Here is a 25,958-nt window from a genome sequence, read left to right on the forward strand (position 1 = left end):
TGTAAGCCTGTGCTGTAAAAAGTCCGGGCTCCTAGAAACCATTGAAATTGTCAGAAAAATAATTGAAATGCAGAGTCGGTGGTTTTGTCTTGTGGACGCGTTTGCCCCCCTTGTCTATCAGCGGCTAAGTGAGTTTATTTAATTGCTTGTCTTTCTAGGTAGACCCCTTTCTAGGTAGGTTGGACGTGCAGTGGGTATCAAAACAAAATCGGCTAAATACAACACAATACACAGAACAGAACACAGAATGCAAGTAATCCTCAATACAGTATAAGAGTAAAATAAAAATATTACAAGTATGGAGCAGAATTTAACAGTAGATGATATCACATCATAGGATTTGGATTTGTTTAGAGTCCTGAAGGCCTCAGCCATCAAGCTGCCCACCCCTATTGGCCATTCCACAGCTGAGTCAGTCCTGGGCCAGCCAATCTGATGAAAGGACCCCTCTACCCAATGATTCCTGCGATCCTACATCAGAGATAACTTTATCTTAGGCAGGCAAAACAACTTGGCAGGTGGGCAGTTGCACCAAGTGCCACATTTGAGTACCGACAAGAGAAACAGAATAGGTGAGGGTTAGTAACAAATTCTAACTATCATGTTACTTATGTTTTAGTGCTAATGACCAACAACAGAGATGCAGTCTGTACAGTTAATCAGCAGCTCTAGTCAGGGTGTGCTAAACTGAAGTAGTGAGTCTTCAGCCGAGATTTGAAAGCTGATACCGAAGGGACATCTCTTATAGTGGCAGGCAGACCACTCCACAGTTTAGGGGCCCTGTAACTAAAAGCTCGACCTCTCACTTTTATTTTTATTAATTCTTGGAATCAAAAGCAGACCGGCATCTTGAGATCTTAATGTGCACTCTGTTTGTAAGTCATTCATTATAAGTTCAGACAACTAAGCCGGACCTCAGCCATTTAAGGCTTTATATGTTAAAAGGAGGGTTTTGAAATCAAGATGACATTATGAGAGCGATTACATCATGTCAGTGTCATTTTTTTTAAGTATGTCACCTTTATCTGTACCCACTGTGTGCATGATGATCTACTGTTTGCCTATTCAAGATTTGTCGAAAAACAGTTTCCATGGGGTACACTTACTTTTTCACATTATTGTATGAACTCGGGCTCTGAGCCAATAGTTTGTGAAAAGCACTATACAAGAATAAAACAGTTGAATAATAAATCCTTCTGAACAGCACAGTGGTGCAGTGCTTAGCACTCCTACCTTATAACTTCCGAATCTGTGCCTTGACCACAGTGTAATGGCAGGAGGCAGTAGGCAGTGAGGTGACGGTGGCCCCACCCACCAAGCACAAGCAATGGCAGCACATTACAAGATACAGAAAAGAACACAAATAATAAATGGTAAAAAAATATACAACTGAAATGACACAAAGGCAAGAAAACTAATAATTCACAAGTAACAAGAAGAATAATAAATCAGAAAATATCCATCCTGAAGCGTTAAATCTTCCTACTGCTACACTCTCTGGTAGCCATAGCTGTCCTGTTTACATCAGTTTTTTGAGAAGAGCTTTTCAGAAAGGTGTGGAAAAGACTATGACCTTCTGGAGAGGTCACTGTCACTCAAAGGTGGCACTTCACTTAGAAATGATTCTTCTGCCAGTCTGGAGTACTGGCCATGATGAGTAGCTGGCCTCACCCGATCTTTAATTCGCATTTGCCTACTGGCTGCTGCTGCAGTCCACCTTCATTACAAGGATAAGTGTCAGTGTGTCTGTCAGCATGTCTGTCTGGATGTTATGTCTCTGACATATCACACACATTTTTAATAATTGAATGTATTGCACTTTTCATTCCAACAGATGGCACATTACAAACATTAACACTGCTTTTACGAATCATATACCAAATGGCAGATAACAGAGACATGTGGATTGCATTTGTCATTCCAGCAGATGGTGCATTACACACATTTATAACAACAAAAAGAATTGAATTTGTCATTCCAACAGGTGGAGCATCATAAACATTGGCACCACGTTTATGAATCCTAAACCAAATGGCATATAACAGAGACATGTAGAATGCAACTGTTTTTCCAACAGGTGGTGCATTGCGAAAAGTTTTAATAATAAAATGCATTGTATTTGTCATTCCAACAGATGGTGCATCACACACATTTATAGTAACAAAAAACATTGCATTTGTCTTTCCAACGGGTGACACATCACAAACATTAACACTGTTCTTATGATTCCTAACCCTAATGGCATATAATAGAGGCATGTGGATTGCACTAGTCATTCCAACAGGTGATGCATCACAAACATTTTTAGTAATAAAATGCATTGTATTTGTCATTCCAACAGATGCTATATCACAAACATTAACACTTCTTTTATGTATCATATACCAAATGGCAGATAACAGAGATACATAGATTGCATTTATCATTCCAATAGATGGTACATCACAAACAATAACAGCACTTTAACAAATTTTATATCAAATGGCATATAACAGAGACATGTGGATTGTACTTGTCTATGGCGTTATTTCAGTGCCACTATTCTGAGCACACGTAAAAAAATATTGAGCGCACGTAAAAAAAGATTGCAAGTGCAAGTGTTGCATTTTGAAGAGAAATTTATTTTGAGCGTACAAAAGCTGAATTTGAGTGAACAAAATTCATTGATGCGTGCAAAAAATGTATTTCAGTGTTTGCGCTTATCCATATACACACACAATAGCACCCCTCTCGCCAGTTTTTCATTTGCGCTTGCTCACAATGTGTTGCTTGCGCCACAACATTCTCTGCTGCGAGAGCTCAACTCTCTGTACACCGTTATAAGTGTGCCACAAAACCAACCAATCACAGACTTGGTTTCAAAAATTCTGATTGGCTCTTACGGTCTCCAATCAGCTCGCTAGCTGCTGCATTCCGAAACAGTCAGTTGGCATGGTTGTATAATGCAACTACATTATACTACACCAACGATAGTCTTAACAAATAATATATTTTAAAATAAAATAATTAAAGATATTATCCGCAAATTGGGGTTTAATTGAGTTTAGCTGGATTTAGCTACATTTCGGACTGTTTCCGGAATGCAGCAGCTAGCGAGCTGATTGGAGACCGTAAGAGCCAATCAGAATTTTTGAAACCAAGTCTGTGATTGGTTGGTTTTGTGGCACACTTATAACGGTGTACAGAGAGTTGAGCGCTTGCAGCAGAGAATGTTGTGAGCTAGCAACACATTGCGCAGCAAGTTTAAATGAAAAACTGAGCGAGAGGGGTGCTATTGTGTGTGTGTATATGGATAAGTGCAAACACTGAAATACATTTTTTGCACGCAGCAATGAATTTTGTTCACTCAAATTCAGCTTTTGTACGCTCAAAATAAATTTCTCCTCAAAATGCAACACTTGCACTTGCAATATTTTTTTATGTGCGCTCAGAATAGTGGCACTGAAATAACACCATACTTGTCATTCCAACAAATGTTGCATCACAAACATTTTAGTAATAAAATGCATTTCTTTTGTCATTCCAGCTGGTGGTGAATTACAAACATTAACACAGCTTTTATTAGTCTGATACCAAATGGCAGATAACAGAGACATGTGAATTGCATTTTCCATTCTAACAGGTGGCGCATCACAAATATATTTAGTAAAAATATGCATTTTATTTGTCTGTTCCAGCAGGTGGTATATCACAATGGATTAAAACATCCATCCATCCATTTTCCAACCCGCTGAATCCGAACACAGGGTCACGGGGGTCTGCTGGAGCCAATCCCAGCCAACACAGGGCACAAGGCAGGAACCAATCCCGGGCAGGGTGCCAACCCACCGAGTGAATTAACACAGCTTTTATGAATCCTATACCAAATGGCAGATTACAGAGACAGGTGGATTGCATAGAGCACTGCAAATGTTAAGTCTGAGGTCTATGTTGATTATCTAGATTTCAACCTGTCTTAGATGGGTAGCACAGCTAATATAATATAATATAATATAATATAATATAATATAATATAATATAATATCCTTCTGTGATGCCTTTATTGGATTTCACTAGTTTGAGAATGTTCTGGTGTGTTGTAATATGATGAGCAGCAGCACTGAAGTACTGATATCAAGCAGTGCTCTCCATTGTTGCCTTACAATGGTGATCTTTCCTCGTGCCAGTAGAGACGCCCTTTAAATCCACATGTGCGGTTTGTGCGGTCGCCAAGAGATGTGTTGATCTCAGTTGTGCCAATGATCGCACTTGGCCTGCTTGCTCACAGCTGGTTGCACGCTTATTGCGTGTGTGTGTGTGCATAAGTCAGTTCCCTTGTAATTAGATTAATTTCTCTCGACTGTGGATGAATCGCTTCACTGCACAATCAGGCTGAACATTTGTTCTGCCAAAATGCAAGCATCATTAAGGAACTGCAGATTTCCCTGGCTTCGGTCCACAAGGCTGAGTGCAACGATAAATAAATAGGTGAAAGAATCTCTAGCATGCAACAGCAAGATATCATCTCTAGTAGCATTTAGCTGGCTGCCTAATTAAGTGCCTGCTGGCTGAATCCATCAGAATTTCAGGCTGCAGTCATCCTTAGTCATTGTGCAGGCTGGCAGGAAAGTGCCTGAGACGCTCCCACATGGGCTGCTCTCGTTACATTGAGGGTCTTCCAACTGCTCAAATGGAATGCAGACTTCACATCCACTTGTCACCTCATGATTTGACTGTAGAGCGGGCCTGAGTTTCCTGGGATTTAGTCACTTCTAGTCGTGTGCTGCTTTTGTCTTATTTCACTTCCATGACAGTACAATAATCTTTCACTGAATTCCTGCATCGTCTTTTTCACTTTTACTTTATATCAAATTGTCCTTGACCTATACATTAAGGAAACACTCCACCCAGAAACGACATTTTTATACATTATTTATCCCATGTAGTTGATAGTGATGGAAAAAAATATTTAGTCTCATTTGTCTATGCAGACTGGAGATAACAAACTTTCAGATTAGACATGAGACATTCCTGTCATCCCAAGATGCAATTCATATTGTGATTCAGGCTTTATGGTATGAAATCTTCATAAAAAGACATGTATGATATGTTTACTTTTACTTATTACTAGACATTGTTAAATAAATTTGGAAGCCTTTTGTATTAACATAAAATAAAATAATCATAGCAGACACAGAAATGGAAAGGCACCCGCATTACAACCTAAGAACGGATGTGTTTACATAGCAATAGCAGTCTGTGAAGTAAAACCTTCAAACTGTTATGTCCATGAGAAACGCCTCATAAAGTAGTGGACACTCACCGCCATCTAGCAATGGCCATTCTTGCTCCCGTTTGTCTTCTGCTTATCCACTTATTATCTGCGAAGGCTTTTATTTGTCTTGATCTCCTATACTGCATTCTTCAACTTTCTCAAGCTTGCAAAGCGTATCGTGAATAATCCTGGAATGTATTGAATTCACAGTTCAGTTTATCTGCGTGGATGCTTGCTGTCAATCATGCATCCAGCCCCGCCCATCTCTGGGGTCCTCTGCAGATTACTACAATGTTCACATAAAATGTATGCACTGTCGGTTGGTTGGGAGCATGTACTGATACAGCCGCACCCTCCACACGACTGCAGTAAAAAAAATGTGTTGCATGTTAATAGCCACCTGAACAGTAAAAATTTTACTATCCTCGGTACACGTGACAGTATTCACACTATAAAACACTAATTTTAAGTTATGGCACCGGGGAAGCCATTCAGATTTATACCGATCTTTTCGTTTTCTGAGTTAACATCAACCTCTGCTCCAACAATGGCTGATCTTTTATTTCCTGCTTGAATTCTGCACTGAACTGTTAGCTGGTCCTATGAAGAACTTTTGTTTGATTTTCTTTCAAGGAAAATGAGAATGTCAGGACCCTGTCTGATGCTGAGATCTCTCAGCTGTGATGACATCTCCTGCACCCACTGGCTAGAAATGTAATAGGGACAGACTCCTATACTACGAATCCTATACCAAATGGTATATAACAGAGATTTGTGGATTGCATTTCTCTTTCCAACAGATGGTGTGTCACAAACATTTTAAGTAATACAATGCATTGCATTTGTCATTCCATTAGGGGGCATATCACATACAGTAACACTGATTTTACAAATGCCATACTAAATTGCATATAACAGAGACATGTGGATTGCATTTGTCTTTCCAACAGAAGGTGTGTCACAAACATTTTTAGCTATGCAATGCATTGCATTTGTTATTCTTTTAGGGGGCATATTACATATAGTAACACTGATTTTACGAATGCCATACTAAATTGCATATAACAGAGACATGTGGATTGCATTTGTCTTTCCAAAAGAAGTTGTGTCACAAACATTTTTAGTTATTCAATGCATTGCATTTGTTATTCTATTAGGGGGCATATCAATACAGTGGTGTGAAAAACTATTTGCCCCCTTCCTGATTTCTTATTCTTTTGCATGTTTGTCACACAAAATGTTTCTGATCATCAAACACATTTAACCATTAGTCAAATATAACACAAGTAAACACAAAATGCAGTTTATAAGTATTTAGGGAGAAAAAAATCCCTGTGTGAAAAAGTAATTGCCCCCTTGTTAAAAAATAACCTAACTGTGGTGTATCACACCTGAGTTCAATTTCCGTAGCCACCCCCAGGCCTGATTACTGCCACACCTGTTTCAATCAAGAAATCACTTCAATAGGAGCTGCCTGACACAGAGAAGTAGACCAAAAGCACCTCAAAAGCTAGACATCATGCCAAGATCCAAAGAAATTCAGGAACAAATGAGAACAGAAGTAATTGAGATCTATCAGTCTGGTAAAGGTTATAAAGCCATTTCTAAAGCTTTGGGACTCCAGCTAACCACAGTGAGAGCCATTATCCACAAATGGCAAAAACATGGAACAGTGGTGAACCTTCCCAGGAGTGGCCAGCCGACCAAAATTACCCCAAGAGCGCAGAGACGACTCATCCGAGAGGTCACAAAAGACCCCAGGACAACGTCTAAAGAACTGCAGGCCTCACGTGCCTCAATTAAGGTCAGTGTTCACGACTCCACCATAAGAAAGAGACTGGGCAAAAACGGCCTGCATGGCAGATTTCCAAGACGCAAACCACTGTTAAGCAAAAAGAACATTAGGGCTCGTCTCAATTTTGCTAAGAAACATCTCAATGATTGCCAAGACTTTTGGGAAAATACCTTGTGGACTGATGAGACAAAAGTTGAACTTTTTGGAAGGCAAATGTCCCGTTACATCTGGCGTAAAAGGAACACAGCATTTCAGAAAAAGAACATCATACCAACAGTAAAATATGGTGGTGGTAGTGTGATGGTCTGGGGTTGTTTTGCTGCTTCAGGACCTGGAAGGCTTGCTGTAATAGATGGAACCATGAATTCTACTGTCTACCAAAAAATCCTGAAGGAGAATGTCCGGCCATCTGTTCATCAACTCAAGCTGAAGCGATCTTGGGTGCTGCAACAGGACAATGACCCAAAACACACCAGCAAATCCACCTCTGAATGGCTAAAGAAAAACAAAATGAAGACTTTGGAGTGGCCTAGTCAAAGTCCTGACCTGAATCCAATTGAGATGCTATGGCATGACCTTAAAAAGGCAGTTCATGCTAGAAAACCCTCAAATAAAGCTGAATTACAACAATTCTGCAAAGATGAGTGGGCCAAAATTCCTCCAGAGCGCTGTAAAAGACTCATTGCAAGTTATCGCAAACGCTTGATTGCAGTTATTGCTGCTAAGGGTGGCCCAACCAGTTGTTAGGTTCAGGGGCAATTACTTTTTCACACAGGGCCATGTAGGTTTGGATTTTTTTTTCTCCCTAAATAATAAAAACCATCATTTAAAAACTGCATTTTGTGTTTACTTGTGTTATATTTGACTAATGGTTAAATGTGTTTGATGATCAGAAACATTTTGTGTGACAAACATGCAAAAGAATAAGAAATCAGGAAGGGGGCAAATAGTTTTTCACACCACTGTACAGTAACACTGATTTTTACAAATCCTATACTACAGTAAATTGCATATAACAGAGACATGTAGGTTGCATTTCTCTTTCCAACAGATGGTGTGTCACAAACATTTTTAGTAATACAATGCATTGCATTTGTCATTCCAGCAGGTGGTGTATCACATACAGTAACACTGACTCTATGAATGCCATACTAAATTGCTATAACAGAGACCTGTGGATTGCTAATGTCATTCCAACAGATGGTGCATCACAAACTTTAATCCTGTTTTTAGGAATTCTTTTATCAAATGGCATACAACAGAGATATGTGTATTGCATGAAACACTGCTAATATGAACACTGAGGTCTATATTGATTATTTAGATTTCAACTCATCTTAGATGGGTGGCATAGCTAATATAATATAATATAATATAATATCCTTCTGTGACCCCTTTATTGTATTTCGCTAGTTTTGAGAATGTTCCGGTGTGTTGTAGTATGATGGGCAGTAGCACTGAAGTACTGATATCAAGCAGTGCTCACCATTATTGCTGTACAGTGGTGATCTTTCCTTGTGCCTTTAAATCCACTTGTGCCATTTTTGCGGTTGCCAAGAGATGTGTTGATCTCAGTTTAGATAGTGAGAGATCACACTTTGATTTGACCGGACAATCAAACGCCGGGCATTTGGCTGCTTTCTCTCTCCACCATCTTACTGTGCTGCTGTTCCAAGCTCCACTGCTGTCCACTTCCCCCTTGCTGTAATCTGCCTCTATTTCTGAATCGGTATGAGTAACAAGTTTATCAATGTCGCTCATTGTCATGTGACTGCAGCGTCTGCCTGTTCCGTGAGAGCTGTTCCAATACGATGGCGAGTTTGGGCTTTGAGAGTTCAATTTGAAAACAGGCCTATGAATGCAGTGGTGAAATTTATGAAACAATGTTATGGTTCCTCCTACTCATCTGAGGATGCGAGTCACTGAATTAAATATGCATGTGAAACACTTGACCTACGGTGCCAGCCCACGTTCAGCCTAACACATGGTATATTGTGGGAGGCAAATAAGGAATCAGAGAACTGGGGAAAATGTAGGGTGCTAATCAGACCACCCCATTAACTGCAAGTGTCCAGAACAACTGAAGTAAAGTGGACACTTGATGGCGCAACCAAAAATAAGCATAACAGGCCCATCTTTAGCCTCAGTGGCTCAAAATAATCATCTCTCTTGAGCAGATCTGTGTCTGGGAGCTCGTTTTGTATGGGATGTAGTTCCACCAACTGAGACACCATCTTCCGGGAGGCCCTTGGATTTTTACTGTCCCACCCGGTTGGGGTACGGCTTAATTGACTGTCTGCCCTCCTTGGTCAGGTTCTCTTAGCTAAGGAACAGAAAATATACAAAATGGCAGCTGCTGTCCCAGCAGGTTATTGCATACCTTATCAGACCCTGGAGGGTGATCCTCAGAGGCACATGCATGACAATGTAGACCGCAATGCTTATCTCCACTCTACTTGCTGTTGTTATGCCATGTAGTGACTACAGAATAATATCATAGTAGACAGAGGCGTTTCTCAACTGTCTGGTGGTCTAAGTGTGTCTCCAATGTCTTTGCACTCATTACAACTGTGAAAGGCGCTATATGGGCGCCAACCCGACACAGACTGACACTGTGAGGCACACCTAAAAAAAAGAAATATTTTATTTTCTTCACCTGTGGGGCACATCTTCCCACAGGCACAACAGAATCCCAAAAGACAAACCAAACAAAACAGCACCACTAAAACACTCTTCCTTTCCTCCACTCCTCTCGGCAGCTTCGTCTCCCTCCTCCCGACTCTGGCTCTGGCTCCTTGAGTGGTGGCTGCAGGCTCCTCTTATAGCCCACCCGGAAGTGCTTCAGGTGCTAATTAGCATAATTAGGCTCCACTCACAGCCCAGACAGGCTCGTTAAGCTGTTCAGCTCCCTCTGGTGGTGGCCACAGAGCCCAAAAAGCATGAACTCCGGTGTTCCACAATCATGGTCCCGATACCACCCAGGGGGACCTCCACCAAGTGTTCCAGGGAACGTAATGAGCCTCCCATGGCAGCTTCCCTGGATTCAATGCTAAAGGGGCGTCCCAGCTGGGCATGGGCCTCGGGCATCCATCACACAACGTGCAAATTAATTATTAAGCTTCAGTGACCTTGTGCTACTGAGCTCCTGAACTGATGATAACAGCAATTTTAGCTTTTTATTTTCTCTTGGCATCAAGTCTTTTCTTCAGTATCTTTTGCTCTGTCCTGGTGGTTTAAAATGCACAGACTGGAAGAAATGGGGGGGGGGCGGGTGTTTTAGGAAGGAGCCCTGTGGGCGGAGCCTTTGCAGTGCAGGATTTCGTGGCTAATCACTGCACACTTTCTAACGGGTTTTCCCCAGATGTGCGTTCTCGTTTGAGGATCACGTCAGGCCGCACGAGTCTACTGGGCTACGGTTCTGGATGCATGTTAAACCGTTAAGTCACCCCGAGACCACAGTGAGAGGGTTAATCACATTTGCTCTTTAATTCCATGAAGGATCTCCTTGGGATTGCTAAGCTCCGTTCTGACAGCTCATTGAAAAAAAAGCACTGCTTAAAATAATGAATGGCAGCGCCTAACGCTTTATATCCTCCAGTGATGTTCTCTACAGCACTGCCTAATGATCCTTAGCGGGGTGATATTCTTAGCCATTAATATAAACGTCAACGTTAGTATTTTTCATTTTCTTCACTGGCATGGCTGTAGTGCAGGGGAGGGGGGACAATTAAATGGTGAAAAAAGTGATGGCGACAAATGGTGAAAGATCGTCCAAGAATCGAAGAGAAGACTGGACCTCTGTGTCCACTGGTGAGGAGAAGGCGCCTCTTTAAAAAAGTTGACCTCACTTATGTAACTGTCATGTATTTGAATGGATGAAGAAGAAATCTGGGTGACGTATGTTCCAGCATGGCTGTCTTCATTGATTTCACTGAGCCGAGAAACGTTTTTTTTTCATTTCAAGTCCGTATGATTCACATTACGTGTACCTTTTATATTATATTATATTATATTATATTGCAAGATGGCATGCTGTAATATAATATACTCGAGGCTCCTTCGTCCTATTCAGGTTACAGTGGGCCAGAGCCTTGTTGTAATGTAATATAATAAATGGCATTCAGCAAGTCTTCAGAACCCTTCACTCTCTGCAAACTTTATTGTCTAGATCTCATTTTAAATGGATGTATTTGCAATTTTTGTCCTTCAGTCCACACTCAATATCCCATAATGACAAAGTGAAGATGTCTGCAGAAAACTTTGCAAAATTATTAAAAAACAAAAACACACAAAAAAATTTTATTTCTCCTTCATGGAAGTCTTCAGACTCTTAATTCAGTGGTTTGCCATTTCCCATCTGGCAGCAATGGCAGCTTTGCGTCTTCTTGATAAGCCTCTACAAGTTTTGCACACCTGGACTTGGGCAGTTTATTCCATTCTTCCCAGCAGCTCCCATTAGATTGGATGGGAAGTGTCTATAAACTTGCAGTCTTAAGGTGTCTCCACATATGTTCTATGGGGTTTAGGTCTGGGCTTTGGTTGGGCCACTCAAAGACACTCAGGGACTTGTCCTGAAGCCACTCCAGTGTTGTCTTGACTGTATACTTCAGGTCATTGTCATGGTGCAGCGTGAATCGTAACTTCATTCTGAGGTCACATGCACTCTCGAGCAGACCTCCTTCAAGGACCTCTCTGTATTTAGCCACATTCATCCTTCCCCTAAACTTGACCACTCAAGTACATTCTGAGACTTGTCCCAAAGCCACTCCAGTGATGTTTGGGCAGTTTGCTTTGGGTCATTGCCATGCTGAAAGGTGAACCGTAACCCCATTCTGAGGTCACATGCACTCTCGAGCAGGCTCTCTTCAAGGATCTCTCTGTATTTGGCTGGGGTCTTCCTTCTCCTAATTTTGACCACTCAAGTACACTCTGAGACTTGTCCCAAAGCCACTCCAGTGTCACCTTGGTTGTATGCTTTGGGTCATTGTCCTACTGAAAGGGCAACCATCACCCCAGTCTGGGGATGTGTGCACTTTAGAACAATTAAGAACCTCTCTGAAGTTGGCAGGCTCCCCATCCCAGCAGCTGAGAATTCCCTATCCCGTTGCCTGATGTTGTCACCACCATGCTTCATGCTAGGGATGGTATTAGGCAGGTGATGACCAGTGCCTGGTCTTCAGCAGACATAGCATTTGGAAGTCTGTCCAGAGTGTTCAGTTTGTGTCTTATCAAATTGAGAGAATCTTTTTCCTCATGCTCTCAGAGTCCATTAAGCCACTTCTTTTTTATCAAGGATGTCTTCTGTCTAGCCACTCTTATCATAACCACCTAATTGATCTATTTAAATCAACCACTAGAAAATGAAGAGAGTATGGAATAGTAGGCCATCCACAAAAACTGAGTGAGGGTGGAAGAAGAAGACGAGTGAGGGAGGCCACTAAGAGACCTGGGAGAACTCAGAAGGAGTAACAAGCTACAGTGAATCAGACTGGAGAGACTGGGCAGACAATGACTGTTGTCCGGGTTTGAGGTTGGCAAAGAGACATAACACACCAGACATGATGGCTAGAGAACCTTCTTCCAGTAGGCTCTCAGCAGAGGACCTCTATAGCTCTTTTAGGCCAGGTTTATACTTCACGTGATGCGTGCTCCAGCGGACTCTACTGTTAATACTTGTATGCGCACTTTACGTAAATCAGGAAGATTCCACCAGGTGGCAGTTCGAGATGTCATCATGGTGAGAACAGGTTTGGCTTCGCTGTGTTGTGAATTACCTGAAACATCCATTAAATTCCGAGGACACTTTGCTACAATATCTCTGAATAGGATGGATGTTTAATGATTAAATCCATCATTCCAGCTACCATTGGGCACGAGACAGAAACAATCCCTGGACGGGGCATCAGCTCATCACAAGGTGAACACAAGCACACACACACACACTAGCGTCATTTCAGCATCACCAAATCACCAAACCTTCATGTCTTTGGAAGGAAACCGGAGCTCATTGTGGAAACTCACCAGGAAAACATGCAAACTCCAGGCAGGGAACAGCAGGGATGTGACACCCTGCGAGACAGCAGCCCTACCGCTCTGCCACTGTGTCACCCCCACATGTGTAATTATTAACAGTATCATTATTTAAATGATGTTAACGACATCTATAAAATGTAACATACACACTTAAGTACGTTTCATCATGAAAATTACATCATGTATAAATCTAAGGATTCCAAATGTGCAAAGAGCTGGAATATCATAAATGTAACGTGTTGCTGTCGTCAGTTCAGGAGGAAGCCCCAGCAGCGCCTAGCGATCAAAAACTGGGTCGGTTTTAAGGTGACGTTTACGACGGTCTACTTTAATGATAAAGTAAACTACGAGGTTAAAGTGGACATTTTGAGATTAAAGCCAAAATTTCTACATTAATCACAATAAAAATACACCTTTTCATCATTTCCTTAATTTTTCTCTCTGTGGCTCAAATGCACTGCCGTTCATTCTGATGCTGTTGTGAAGGTGGTATGTGAGACTTTTAAAATGTATCGTGTCATAATGTTGGAGAATATGCGACGCTTGAATATAAAAGCACCACAAATGCATTTGTATGTCTGCATTTTGCTTCACCACATCGAACCATTCATCAAACATCAAATCGTGCACATCGATCTTCAAAGCAGCTTTCTGTCACATGTAGATAGTAAACAGAGACTCTGATGTCACATTCCAGCTTTTATCACACTGCGCTCCCCGACGTTTTCTCACACATGCATTGCATTAACTTCAGAGGATGCGTCAAATGAACGCTGCAAACGCGTGGCAGCCATAATGCGTGAGCGCCCTCGCTCTGAGCGTGAAGTATAAACCTGCCCAAAGAGTAACCATTGGGTTCTGGGTCATCTCCCTGACCCTTCCCTGGTTACTGGGTTTGGCCAAACAACCCGCTGTAGGAAGACTGGTAAACTTCTGCCATTTCACAATTCTTGAGGCCACGCTGCTCCTTGCCCCGATTTATGCTTCAGCACATGTTTTTCACAGAGGTCTACAGAGAGTTTCTTGAACTCCATGGGTTTATGTCCCAGCACTGTGAATTGTGAGACCTTCTATAGACCGGTGTGTTCCTTTCTAAGCGATGTCTAGGGATGTCTTCCATCAATTCAATTAAGTTTACCACAGTTGGACTCCCATCATGTTCTAGACACATCTCAAGAACAATCCAAGCAAACGGGATGGCCTGACCACAATTTGGACTGCAATACCAAAGGGTCTGAATACTGAATGTCATTTCCAGGCAGAGGAGTAGCTTCAGTGACAGACTTTTGTCACCGTCCTGCTCCACTGACAGACTGAGGAGATCGTTCCTCCCCCACACTATACGACTCTTCAATTCCACCTGGGGGAGTAAATGCTAACATTACTCAAAGTTGTTGTCTGCTTTTTTATTTTTATTTTTTTCATTTTTATTACTATTTAATTTAATATTGTTTCTTTGTATCAGTATACTGCTGCTGGATTATGTGAATTTCCCCTTGGGATTAATAAAGTATCTATCTATCTATCTATCTACCTGCCTACCTGCCTACCTGCCTACCTACTTACTTCTGGGAATGAGAGATGTCATTGATTTTTAGTAAACCTGCAAACCTGTCTGAAAAAACTGTCTTCACTTTGTCATTATTGAGTGTAGATTGATGAACAAATTTATCTGTTTAAAATCATTGAAGAGTGCAGAAAGTGAAGGACTGCAGAATCTGCCATATACAGTGGTGTGAAAAACTATTTGCCCCCTTCCTGATTTCTTATTCTTTTGCCTGTTTGTCACACAAAATGTTTCTGATCATCAAACACATTTTACCATTAGTCAAATATAACACAAGTAAACACAAAATGCAGTTTTTAAATGATGGTTTTTATTATTTAGGGAGAAAAAAAATCCAAACCTACATGGCCCTGTGTGAAAAAGTAATTGTCCCCTGAAACCTAATAACTGGTTGGGCCACCCTTAGCAGTAATAACTGCAATCAAGCGTTTGCGATAACTTGCAATGAGTCTTTTACAGCTCTGGAAGAATTTTGGCCCACTCATCTTTGCAGAATTGTTGTAATTCAGCTTTATTTGAGGGTTTTCTAGCATGAACCGCCTTTTTAAGGTCATGCCATAGCATCTCAATTGGATTCAGGTCAGAACTTTGACTAGGCCACTCCAACGTCTTCATTTTGTTTTTCTTTAGCCATTCAGAGGTGGATTTGCTGGTGTGTTTTGGGTCATTGTCCTGTTGCAGGACCCAAGATCGCTTCAGCTTGAGTTGACGAACAGATGGCCGGACATTCTCCTACCAGGATTTTTTGGTAGACAGTAGAATTCATGGTTCCATCTATCACAGCAAGCCTTCCAGGTCCTGAAGCAGCAAAACAACCCCAGACCATCACACTACCACCACCACCATAGTTTACTGTTGGTATGATGTTCTTTTTCTGAAATGCTGTGTTCCTTTTACGCCAGATGTAACGGGACATTTGCCTTCCAAAAAGTTCAACTTTAGTCTCATCAGTCCACAAGATATTTCCCCAAGTCTTGGCAATCATTGAGATGCTTCTTAGCAAAATTGAGACGAGCCCTAATGTTCTTTTTGCTTAACAGTGGTTTTGCCTTGGAAATCTGCCATGCAGGCCGTTTTTGCCCAGTCTCTTTCTTATGGTGGAGTCGTGAATACTGACCTTAATTGAGGCAAGTGATGCCTGCAGTTCTTTAGACGTTGTCCTGGGGTCTTTTGTGACCTCTCGGATGAGTCATCCCTGCGCTCTTGGGGTAATTTTGGTCGGCCGGCCACTCCTGTGAAGGTTCACCACTGGTTCATGTTTTTGCCATTTGTGGATAATGGCTCTCACTGTGGTTCGCTGGAGTCCCAAAGCTTTAGAAATGGCTTTATAACCTTTACCAGACTGATAGATCTCAATTACTTCTGTTCTCATTTGTTCCTGAATTTCTTTGGATCTTGGCATGATGTCTAGCTTTTGAGGTGCTTTTGGTCTACTTCTCTGTGTCAGGCAGCTCCTATTTAAGTGATTTCTTGATTGAAACAGGTGTGGCAGTAATCAGGCCTGGGGTGGCTACGAAATTGAACTCCGGTGTGATACACCACAGTTAGGTTATTTTTTAACAAGGGGGCAATTACTTTTTCACACAGGGCCATGTAGGTTTGGATTTTTTCTCCCTAAATAATAAAACCATCATTTAAAAACTGCATTTTGTGTTTACTTGTGTTATATTTGACTAATGGTTAAATGTGTTTGATGATCAGAAACATTTTGTGTGACAAACATGCAAAAGAATAAGAAATCAGGAAGGAGGCTAATAGTTTTTCACACCACTGTATATTTCATCCATCCATTATCCAACCTGCTATATCCTAACTACAGTGTCATGGGGACTGCTGGAGCCAATCCCAGCCAACACAGGGCACAAGGCAGGAAACAAACCCTGAGCAGGGCGTCAGCCCACCGCAGAGCAGCCATATATATTTCACAAACCCAAAAGTGGATAAGAAGATCAGGAAATGAGTTGATGAATGACTGTCATATAGCATGTCAGGTACTGAAGATACTTTAGCCAAAGGTGCATAGCCCACCACAAATTGAATTGCAGCCTCAAATGAACCCCCACGTTATGCCTGCTGTCTCATCATGTGTTTAGGTGCAAACACCACCTCCTTGCTTACTCCTTTAACTCATGGACCACTGAGTACATATATAGAGTGAGGATGGACCCCCGTAGCCCACACAGTTATTCACTCACACTGGTTACTAAACTAGTTCTTCTCTCACAATTGGATGCAATTGGATGCAATTGAATAAAAAAAGTGACTTAACTTACCCCCCAATCCATTTAAGTGGGCTCCCTGCAGCCAAGTGGGCACCCTGCCTTTATTTACTATTGTAAACAGTAAAGTAGCTGCACTTGACCTACTGAAGGTTTCTACATGAAGAGCAGGATGAGATGAAAGCTGCTCTGCACGTCGGTGTGTGTGCATGGCATTCAAAATCAAAGTAAACGGACCCTCCGTGTTAACCGATTCACGGACATTTGTGCATGAGATGTGTAAGTCTTTGTGTTAACGCTGTGCCTCTTTTGTCTTTTTAGGTTCATAGCAAGACCGTGTGCCTTAGGCCTTAAGATCCAAGCAAATGGACCACAAAAAGCCCAGCACAATGCTATTCTGGAGAAGGTCTTCACCGCGATTACTAAGGCAAGTAGACTGGGATACTGGAGATGGGGCTTCAGTGGTTTGCACTCTCAGATCTTTGGTCCTAACATGATGTAACTTGACATCGATAAGCTCAGAGCAGTAGGCCGGATCAACTAGGACTTTTGGATGACATGCCACTTTTGACATTAAAGCTCAGAGATGGTTGCTCTGATGTCTGTAACTTGTTGGCTGTCTCCATTAATCAGAGTGCAACCAGAATTTTTTTTTACTTTTGATTTTCACAAGTTCCTTCTTTTATTGTGTATTATATTATATTATATTATATTATTCTTTCGGCTGATCCCGTTAGTGGTTGCCACAGCAGATCATCTTTTTCCACATCGTCCTGTCTTCTGTATCTTGCTCTGTTACTTTCACCATCTGCATGTCCTCTCTCACCACATCCATAAATTTTCTCCCAGCTTCAGCTCCATCATTAACATCCTTCTCCCAATATACCCCTCATCTCTCCTCTCTCTGCACATGTCCAAACCAACGCAATCTCAACTCTCTGACTTTGTCTCCCAACCTGAGCTGACCCTCTAATATCCTCATTTCTAATCCTGTCCATCCTGTAGCATCTTTAACTCTGCCACCTCCAGCTCTGTCTCCTGCTTTCTGGTCAGTGCCACCGTCTCCAACCCATATAACACAGCTGGTCTCACTACCATCCTCAAGTCAAATGAAGTAACGTAAAAATTGTCGATTGGTTACACGGCAAATCGGTTAAATGCGTATCAATCGACTATGCTGAAACAGTTGGTGGTGATGGTGCGGAAGATGAAAACATCAACTTACAATATCACGAAGAATATCTAACTGTTAACACTGTACGGTCTTCCACTGCCCGAATTACTGTTGAAAGCAGGATGTATACAAAAAGGTAATGTAGTACATTAGACAACAAAGGAGATCTTGATATGCCATTCGTATTAAAATGTTTACAGTTTCTCGTTAGAATAGCTTTTGCAAAGACAATTACCAAATCACAGAGACAAACATTCAAAAAAGTCATTTTATTTATTAGAGAGAAAGAAACAATATTCACTCACGGGCAGTTATACGTCGCGTTGTCACGATGTAAGTCCAAACACAGAATCACAATTCAATTTGATATTGAAGAAAAGTTAAGTTTTACAATAAAAGTGTAAGTTTAAAAAATATTTGCATGTTAATTTCAAAGCCAAAGAGAATGACATCTTATAACGCAACAAAAGCTCTAACGCAACATGAAATATAATTTACTTTCAAATTATTACATTTTACTGTTTTTACTATGGTTAATTACTTGCTGTAATGTAAAATAGTTAGTTATATTATGTATATGTAACAATTCCCCTGAAAATAGCAATCTGTTTAAATTGTACATCCGCACCCTCATACGCGAGCGGCAGATCTGTGAAGTGGCTAGCGCATAGCCCCCGCCTAGGGGTTGGCGAGCGAAGCGAGCAGGGGGCAGAGCTCGCTAGTTATATTATATTATACAGGGTGGTGCAGGGAAATGGGAAATTTTCAATTGACGTTCAATGCACGAATAAACACATTACAAAATACATTTAATGATGAAATGTATTGTACAGAATATGCAATTAATGATGGTAATTAATATTCATTTTATGTTTTGAAGAAAACCTCATGAAGGTGTTGTCCATTTCTCTGTACACATTCTAACAGTCTGTTGTGCAAATTCTGCATTGCTCGATGTAACAAATCAAAAGGAATGCCGGCGATTTCCTTATCAGTCCTCGTTTTTAGTTCAACAATGTTTGTAGGACGTCTGCCGTACACTTGGCTTTTAAGATGTCCCCACAGAAAAAAATCACAAATGGTGAGATCTCGGGGCATGAAATGTCACAGTTCCAAGTAATCATCGAATACCTACCATCAACTGTCGGGCAGTACACAAAGTGACTCCAGCTGGGGACTTCTTTTTTTGAGGCTGAACCTGTTTCTTTGAAAATTACGCACCCATGTTGTCATCGCATAAGCAGATGGGACACGATCATGACGTCCTAACTGGTAATGATGCCGAAATTCCCTTTCCGCAGCAGTCATACCATTACCATTCTTATAAAAGGCTTTTACAGCGAACGCTCATTGCATACCACTCGACTAATCCAATTTAACTAATGGCAAGCGGTCCTAAACAAGGTCACTTTGAACCTAAACAAGAGCTGATGCCCCAGGGTCGCCAACACCTTGATCCAAAGTGTCCTGTTTCCCTGTGCCACCCTGTATTATATTATGGTATAATGATGTAACATAACATACTCAAGCATGTCTAATCCAATTTAGGGTCACAGGGCCAAGTGCCTTGAACATGGTGTGGACTTGAACCCGGACACACACAGACGGACATCGTTGGCTCCACCACACACTGTTTATTTACAATATTTACAAGTCACGTGCACCACAAACCCCAGTGCCTCCAGCACTGTTTCCCCAATGTCCAGGCCTCACAGTCTCAATGCCTCTCTCCTGGCCGCCTCCAGTCCTCTCTCCAGCTCCGTCTCTCTTCCACCCGACTTCCGCTATCGACTGAAGGGAGGCGGCCCCTTAAATAGGAACTCGGATGGGCTCCAGCTGCTTCCCAGCACTCCTCCGTAAACACACCCCAGTGTGGCGGAAGTGCCGGCTGCGCTCCCGGACAGCATCCCCTGTCGTCTTCCCCCTAGCACTTCCTGGTGTGGCGGAAGTGCTGGGCTCCAGGGATATTTAGGCACCGGGGCGCCGCCTGGCTTACGCTTACGCTTCCAAGCCCTTTACCCGAGGCCCCCAATGTAACCAGGGCGGATGCCCCCTCGCGGTCTGGAGGAGGCACAAGCCCACCTCCGGTCCTCCTGGGCGTCCCGGCCGGGCTCCAGCCCCGGCCCGATGCCACAATGGTAAAGGAGCTATTTAAATAAATGTATTATTATTATTATCATAAGCCCAGTTCTATCGGTTTCATTGTGTACAAAGTAGAAACCAAACTCAGATATGGTGGAAGTCCACTGCAGGGCTCATTTAGAAACACACACAATTTTCTGTATGTCCAGTGCCTATAAAAAGTATTCAACCCCTGGAATTTGTTCACTTTGTATTATTATATAGCATGGAGTCACAGTAGACTCAGCTTGGCTCTTTTGACACAGATCAACGGAAAAAGACCCTTGAGTGGAAACAAATCTCTGCAAAGTGGTCTGCATTAATCTCATATACAATGTCCTCCATAAGCAGACACTTAGGGCAGAGTGGTGGCTCTGAGACTAAGGATCTGCGCTGGTATCCTGAAGGTTGCTGGTTTGAATCCCCGTCACTGCCAAAAGAGATCCTACTCTGCTGGGCCCTTAACCTTCAATTGCTCCAGGGGTGCTGTACAATGGCTGACCCTGCGCTCATACCTCTGGTATGCAAAAACTAATAAAAAACCACAGAGCATAACCTCCTTTGCCGCCAGCCCTTCCGCCTCCATTCCTTCTCAGGCTTTCTCCTCTTTCTCCCGACTCCGGCCATTGAGTGGTGGTGACTGGCTCCGTTTATAGGGCAACCGGAAGGACTCCCAAGTGCTGCCAAATAGGGCCCTGGAAAAGTCCAGACACCCCCTGGCGGAGGCCACGGGCCCCAGCAGGGTTGAGTTTCCATGCTCATGACCCATGGCCCTGCTGGGAACCAAGGGGGCTGCTCTCTGTTGGTCCGGGGGAGAAAGGGTCTTATAAATACTCCCCTCCTCCAGTCCTTCCATACTCAGGGCTGGGTAAGGACTCAAGGCTGTCTGCCACTATATATGTTTATGTGTGTGTGTGTGTGTGTGTGTGTTTTGTTAACTAAACTCCATTGTTCCGGCTTGGCCTCAGGTCTTAACGTGTTCATTGTACTGACTTGAGCAGACTCACTTATGCATTGCCATGGCCTTAAATTCTGATTTGCTAATTTAACTTTAACTTTGCACTTTGTGAGCCTGGGAAGTAACTGCAGCTGGCAGTTAATGTGGACTATTTTGGGATCAATGGAAAACGAGTGTTTTAAGGACCAGGCAGAGAACAGTAATTACGTTTACTTCTAGGGTCTCAAGCGCAGATATCTGAAAGCCACATTCATGTGCTGTAGCCGACCTCCCAAACTTGAATTTGTTTTTATGTTTAAAGTGGAGCCGTCACCTAGCAAGCCAGAGGTTCTCAACTCTCATCCAAGGGGGATCCCTGCAACTGCTGGCTTTGTATCTAGTTAGCTTTTATAACCAAATAATCTGTTGGTTTTAAATTAATTTAATTTACTTTGATATATTTACTGTTAGGTGGACCATGCCTTAATCTTGATGCTGCTGGATTTGCCTATGGCCATCATGATCATGAAATGGATTAAATATCGTAAATACTTACTGTACGTTTAAGTTCTCTCGCGGATAATTCTGGGCTTAATTTTTACCGTATGGTGCCAGTTGTATAAGTCGAATGTGGAAAACTCACGTTATTGGTCCAAGAGATTACGATATGCTAACGCCCACCTGTGAGAGTAACCACGGAGCACACTGCCTTTTTTTGCTGTGTATTGTGCCTATGTGACCACACGGTAATACCCAAACTATTCCAAAGTGACGTTTGCACTGATTTGTGTTTCAATCAGAAGAAAATATGAAGCTGGTTTTAAATTAAAAGTCATTGAAGTGGTGAAAGAAATTGGTAACTGTGCTGCAGCAACAAAATTCGATGCGTCTGAGAAACTGATTCAAGATTGGAGGAGGCAAGAAGATGTGAAAAAAAAAAAACATTAAGCGTCGTATTTTTGAATGACGTATAAGTCGGGGTCTGATTTTATGATCGAGTTTTTGGGTTCCAAGACCTGATTATACGCGAGTATATACGGTAAATATTTTTTTGTTCCGTTTAAGGTCTGCACTGTATTTTGGGGACTTTACTAAGGATTGTCTTTTAGGAAACACCTTTTTAGCCTCTTTCTGATCTTTTGATATTTTAAAACTTTTTTATTAATATATTTTCAGCATTATAAGGATTCTTTTATATTTACATATATGGCTGACATCTTTATCCAAGGCGACCTACAACATTTGAGATACAATTGGTTACATCACTTTTGGCTTTCCAATGGCAGCACAGACAGGTGAAGTGACTTGTTCAGGGTCACACAGTGCCAGTGGTGGGGTTTGACCCCCATAACCTCAGGGTTTGATATCCAAAGCCTTAACCACTCCGCCACATCTGATTCCTGATTCTTGAGACTTTATCTCTACCTCCTGCTCCAGTTTTTGTGGTTTCTCACCCCAAAGGAACAGACTTTCAGTTTTTTGGTTTTTTTTTTGAGATGCTTTGCTATTTCTTTTTTATTTTAAGCTTTACCCTCCATTTTGAGTCCCAGTCAGGCCTTAAGCCTTTCATTCTCCAGGCCAGTTAGCATTCTGGCTTGTATTTTTGGATCTTTTTTTGAAGGCCTCACCTTTTTGCCGTTTGTGTGCTTCTGTAATATAACATAACACATATTAAAAAAGTTTCATTAATATTTGTTAACTGTACATGAAAGATGCCGTTGAAAGTTGATTTCCTACAGATGTAATGTTCCACTCATGTTGCAGGTAAGGTTGACAGGGATATAACGCTATGTGCCATGTCAGGAAGGCTCCACTATAAAACACACGGGATTTCAAGACCCGACTTATATGCGAGTATAAACGCTATATTTGAAAATGTTATGTTATTTACAGTGGGGGGATACGCGTCCTTTGCGGGGTGGACTTATACATCACATACAGTGTGACCTCAGCATCCCTGAAAAGAACATTTAAAGTGGATGGTTGGATTAATGCATTTAGTTTATACTCAAATAAGAACTGGCAGGTGAAGGGACTTCATCACGGTCATAAGGTAGTTCAGTTTATTAGAGACCAAACCAAGAACGTTGTGATGTTCAATAGAACGCCTTCCCAAGGTGCTTTGCATGTACAGTATAATACAAGTACTGTTACAGCCTAATCCTGACTACTCAGTAGAAGTTGTTGACCAAACCACTGTTGCACCTTTCCTGAAAATGCCATCCCAAAGTCATTTGCCGATGTAGTCTACTACAGTGTGAGAATGAGAGACAACACCAATTTCTTGTATTAATAAAGTTGATCTAATCTAATATAATCTAAAAATTTCTGGAGTGGCTGTGTAATGTGACGGGGCCTTCACGTAAGTTAAGGTGAACATCCCAATTGTAGTGCACCATGCAAATAGTGGGTTGCATGAAATCAGCTCTCTTATGCATTGTACACCTGCCAGACAATAGTATTATAATTGTCTCAAACCCCCTTAGTCCAATTCAGGGTTCGGGGGACCAGCACAAATCCGGAAAGCACCCAGCACAAGGGAGGATCCAACCATGGATGGGGGAATCAGTCCATCCAACAATCTTTGTTGTGCATAAACCCATTATCAGCATGAATCCTCACATAAGACATGAAACAAGTAACCTCTTGGCCCCTTAAGCAATGGCTAATAGTAAGTTGTTCTTGTTGTTCTGATATCTCATCTACATACTAGACAATACACCAGCTTTGCATAATGGGGTTTTAAACCCTGGGGACCTGGTCAGAATCATGAAACACTCAGCCAGTCCGTATCTTCCTCTTCTTCTTTTCCAACTTCTGTGGGGGTCCAGAGGCGGCCTTAGGGGTGTTTGGGGCCTACGTGGGGCCGGTTATGTAAAACATTGTTACCAGTATGTGTGGACTGTATAAACTATGCTAACAATAGGGTGGCACGGTGGCGCAGTGGTAGCGCTGCTGCCTCGCAGTTAGGAGACCTGGGTTCGCTTCCCGGGTCCTCCCTGCGTGGAGTTTGCATGTTCTCCCCGTGTCTTCGTGGGTTTCCTCCCACGATCCAAAGACATGCAGGTTAGGTGGATTGGCGATTCTAAATTGGCCCTAGTGTGTGCTTGGTGTGTGGGTGTGTTTGTGTGTGTCCTGCGGTGGGTTGGCACTTTGCCCAGGATTGGTTCGTGCCCTGTGTTGGCCAGGATTGGCTCCAGCAGACCCCCGTGACCCTGTATTCGGATTCAGCGGGTTAGAAAATGGATGGATGGATGGATGTTAACATACACCGGATTTTCTCATTACACCATTCAGCTAAGTTTTTTCAAGATAACACGCAGACTTTATCAAAATATAACGATATAATCTATTCAAAAAGTGCAATTCATAATTCTTGACAATTCCACAACAGTGCAAAATGCGATGTGATGTCATGCGGAAATTAGCAGGGCCTCATCTATAGTGTACTCTGAGTTTCGATATGCAGGATGTCATAGTCATAACTCATGTTGATGTCATGTCAGCTGGTTATCATTAGCGATACATGTTTTTGTGCATTAATATTCGGACTATGGAATGTTTTCAAAGACGTACATGTACGGAATTTGACCTTGAAGAGGAATTTTAAAAGGGCTCCTCTTAGAAGCATCTCAAATATATATATACTGGAGAATGTAACTTGACAAATCAACTCAAACAGGACAGGTCGCCCCACTTGCCACCCCCAAACACCGCTCTTCTTTGATGTGCTTGATAAACTTTCTCCATACAGCTCAGTCCTGCACCTTCACCCAAGTCAGGCCCTTCAGAACTTCTTTTACTTTATCCATCCACCTCCACTTTGTCCTCCCTCGCTTTCTCTTCCTCCCTACTTCCATTTCTGTCACTCTTTTGCCCACATATTCCTTGTCTCTTCTAATCACATGTCCATACCATGTCAAACTACTTTGCTGTATTTTCTTAGATCTCTCTTCCACTTTTGTTGTACCTCTGATGGTCTCATTTCTTATTCTGTCCTTTTTTGTAACTCCACACACCCATCTCAACATTGTCATTTCTGCCACATCCAACTTCTTCTCTTGTGCTCTCTTCACTGGCCATGTCTCAGCTCCATACATCACTGCTGGTCTTACCACTGTCTTCCAGACCTTACCATTAGCTTTTGGCTTAATTCTCTGATCACACAATACTCTTGATACCTTCTTCTAATTGTTCCATCTACACTGAACTCTGTGGGTCATCTCTGCATCTAATTCTCCATCTTGGGCTACCACTGTTCCTAGACATTTAAATTTATCCACTCATTTCGTCACTGTCACTGATCATCATTAAACCTAACATATTCTGTTTTCTTCTTCCTATTTATCTTCAATCCTTTATCTTCCAAAGCTCTCCTCCATTCTTCCAACTTCCTCACCACTTCCTTTTTTCTGGTGCTACACAACACAATGTCTTCATTGATGTACCTCATCTTCCTTCTCCGTACTGCTCAGCCCTTTTCCTTCAGATCTTCTACTTTATCCATCCACCTCCACTTTGTCCTCCCTCACTTTCTTCTTTCACTGGACTTCCATTCCCATCACTCTTTTGCCCACATGTTCATTGTCTCTCCTCATCACAGGCCTGGACCACTTCAACCAACGTTCTTGAACTTTCTTAGATTTCTCTCCCACTTTAATTGCACCTCTGATCTTCTCATTTCTTGTTCTGTCCTATTTTTTGTAACTCCACTCATCCATCTCAACATTCTCTTTCCTGTCACATCAAATGTTTACTTCTGGGCTCCCTTCACTGTTCGTGTCTCAGCTCCATACATCATTGCTGGTCTTACCACTGTCTTAAAATGCTCATCTTTAACCTTCACTTTAATTCTTCC

At 42.0% G+C, this 25,958-nt stretch overlaps 1 protein-coding gene across 2 annotated transcripts in view; it reads left to right on the forward strand.

Annotated features, from left to right (window-relative positions):
* Positions 1-25,958, forward strand: part of cers6 (ceramide synthase 6) — a 184,978-nt gene that overhangs the window by 53,682 nt on the left and 105,338 nt on the right. For both annotated transcript variants that reach the window (XM_039757541.1, XM_039757542.1), the window contains exon 2: positions 17,190-17,295. In XM_039757541.1, coding sequence (XP_039613475.1) covers positions 17,190-17,295 — 106 coding nt within the window. The remainder of the gene's footprint in view (positions 1-17,189; positions 17,296-25,958) is intronic.

This window comes from Polypterus senegalus, chromosome 6 (genome assembly GCF_016835505.1).
Source record: "Polypterus senegalus isolate Bchr_013 chromosome 6, ASM1683550v1, whole genome shotgun sequence".
In the NCBI taxonomy this organism is placed as follows: Eukaryota; Metazoa; Chordata; class Cladistia; order Polypteriformes; family Polypteridae; genus Polypterus; species Polypterus senegalus.